Source organism: Cnephaeus nilssonii, assembly GCF_951640355.1.
Source record: "Cnephaeus nilssonii genome assembly, chromosome: 3".
NCBI classification, from domain to species: domain Eukaryota; kingdom Metazoa; phylum Chordata; class Mammalia; order Chiroptera; family Vespertilionidae; genus Cnephaeus; species Cnephaeus nilssonii.
This window is the reverse complement of record NC_137074.1, coordinates 710,086-712,082: the sequence shown is the minus strand read 5'-3', so window position 1 is coordinate 712,082 and position 1,997 is coordinate 710,086. Positions and strand designations below refer to the sequence as shown.

Here is a 1,997-nt window from a genome sequence, read left to right as displayed (position 1 = left end):
ACATGATCTAGAGATTTGGTATCCGATATGTAAAACAATCTCCATCCATAAAAACTTAAACGTGTTTGGTCTCTAGTCATCCCACCCCATGAAGCCGCTGACCCCGGCCCGAGTACATAGAGCTTCCTTGCCGTTTTCATGCATCCCTCGCGACACCGCCATCATTCTTTATCACGCCGGCAGTAAACGGGGAGAGACGGAGACGGAGTTTATTCACAGAACACGCCCCATTCCTGGCTATTGAGCCGGCGCTGAAGACAGACACGTGCAGCTTTATAAAGCAGCTCGGCTGTGTGGCCCGGCAGGACCGGGGCGGGCGGAACTCAGTACATGCACACACGTGACCTCTGGAACTTCACTGCACGGGCCCTCCCCCTGTGCTGCTGAGGCTTCCGTGGCCCCTGCAGACATGGGAAAACGGTTCTTGGCGTGTGTTTCTCTGGGCGAGGGTTTTACTATGAAACATTCAGGGAATCCGTACGAGAGCGGGTGAGAAGTGACTCACTCACCAAGGACAGGCTTAGAGACGAGTGTAGTCGATAGACTTCTCAATACATACACTTCCTACACGTGTGTTACGTTGCTATGACACGCGTCAGTGTCGCGCACACACATTACTTGCATACTTGCTTTCCCTGACAAGCGTCTTTCAGATCTCGTGCTGATGAAATGCAGATGCATATAAAACTCAGCACCGAAGCCACATGAAAACACCCAGCCCCGTAAGCATGGCGGCGCCGTGAGTGAGTCTGAAACCATGATTGGCAATCAAATACCCAAGTCAATCCTGCCCCGAACAAAACACTAAAAGGAGACTCATAGCAGCATCTGCCTGGACACGGGGCGTCTCTCCCAGCACAGGCCGGTGAGGACAGGAAAGGCCTGGGAACCCTGCCCTTGAGCCCTGGGTCTCCGGGCGGCGGCGACGTCGGCCAAGAGGTGACATCATCCTCCCAAAGCCGCCCCCGTGGCCTGTGTGGTTTCCAGCCGGGCATCGTCAGGAGCCTGTCACGGAGCCTGCGTGTGGCGGCACGTGTGGCTTCATGACGACAGGCGTGTGACACCTGCAGGACTCCAGAGGCAGCGGCGCGGAATCCACGCGAATGGCGAGGGGCTCTGCCCCCGATGAGCACACTGTTCATGACTCAGTTTCCCCACAATTAGCTGTGGCACGCCCGCAGCTGGCTGCTGCCACGCCCCTGCCGAGGCGCATAAAAGGCCCCGCGGAGGCCAGAGGAGCAGAGTCTGTGAGCAGCACCTGTTCTGCACCTTCCCCGACACCATGAGCTACTACGGCGGCTACTACGGAGGCCTGGGCTGCGGCTACGGCCTGGGAGGCCTGGGCTATGGCTGGGGCGGCCTGGGCTGTGGCTACAGCTGTGGCTACGGTGGCTTCGGCGGTTACGGTGGCTTCGGCGGCTACGGCGGCTACGGCAACTACGGGTACAGCTGCTACCGGCCCTGCTGCTATGGGAGGTACTGGTCCGGCGGCTACTGAGACACCTGCCGGGACTGGACGGGATGAGCGGCCCCTGGCCCCTGCCCCTCTGAGATTCTGGAGGGACAAGCAGCCCTGGGCCCCTACGACGGCCTTGGACCTCAGCACCCAGCACCCAGCACCGACCTGACACACCCATCGAACTTGCAGCTGGAATGGGGTGGGGGGCAGTGTGGGGAGTGACTCCCCCGGGCGGACACATGTTCTGGGAGCACCCCCTTCCAAATGGCTCATGGACGTGGGAGAGTTCACTCTACATTAAACTTCCTTCACTCGGCATTTGAACGTGTCCTAGTTTCTTGTCCGCGCTGCATGGATAGGCTTTGCCTGTGTGCACACAGCAGGTGGAAGTTCACATGTGTCCGTCTGCAGCACGTCTGTCTGTCTGTAGTGTGTCTGTCTGTCTACAGTGTGTCTGTCTGACTGCAGTCTGTCAGTCTGTCTGCAGTGTGTCTGTCTGTCTGTCTGTCTGTCAGTCTGCAGTGTGTCTGTCTGTCTG

General features: G+C 58.5%; 1 protein-coding gene across 1 annotated transcript; it reads left to right on the top strand.

Annotated features, from left to right (window-relative positions):
* Positions 1 to 1,282: 1,282 nt before the first annotated feature.
* Positions 1,283 to 1,498, top strand: LOC307096883 (keratin-associated protein 19-7-like; the record flags this gene model as incomplete). Its single annotated transcript, XM_079766602.1, has 1 exon — positions 1,283 to 1,498. One exon carries the CDS (start codon positions 1,283 to 1,285, stop codon positions 1,496 to 1,498), a length of 216 nt encoding a protein of 71 aa, XP_079622728.1.
* Positions 1,499 to 1,997: the final 499 nt, after the last annotated feature.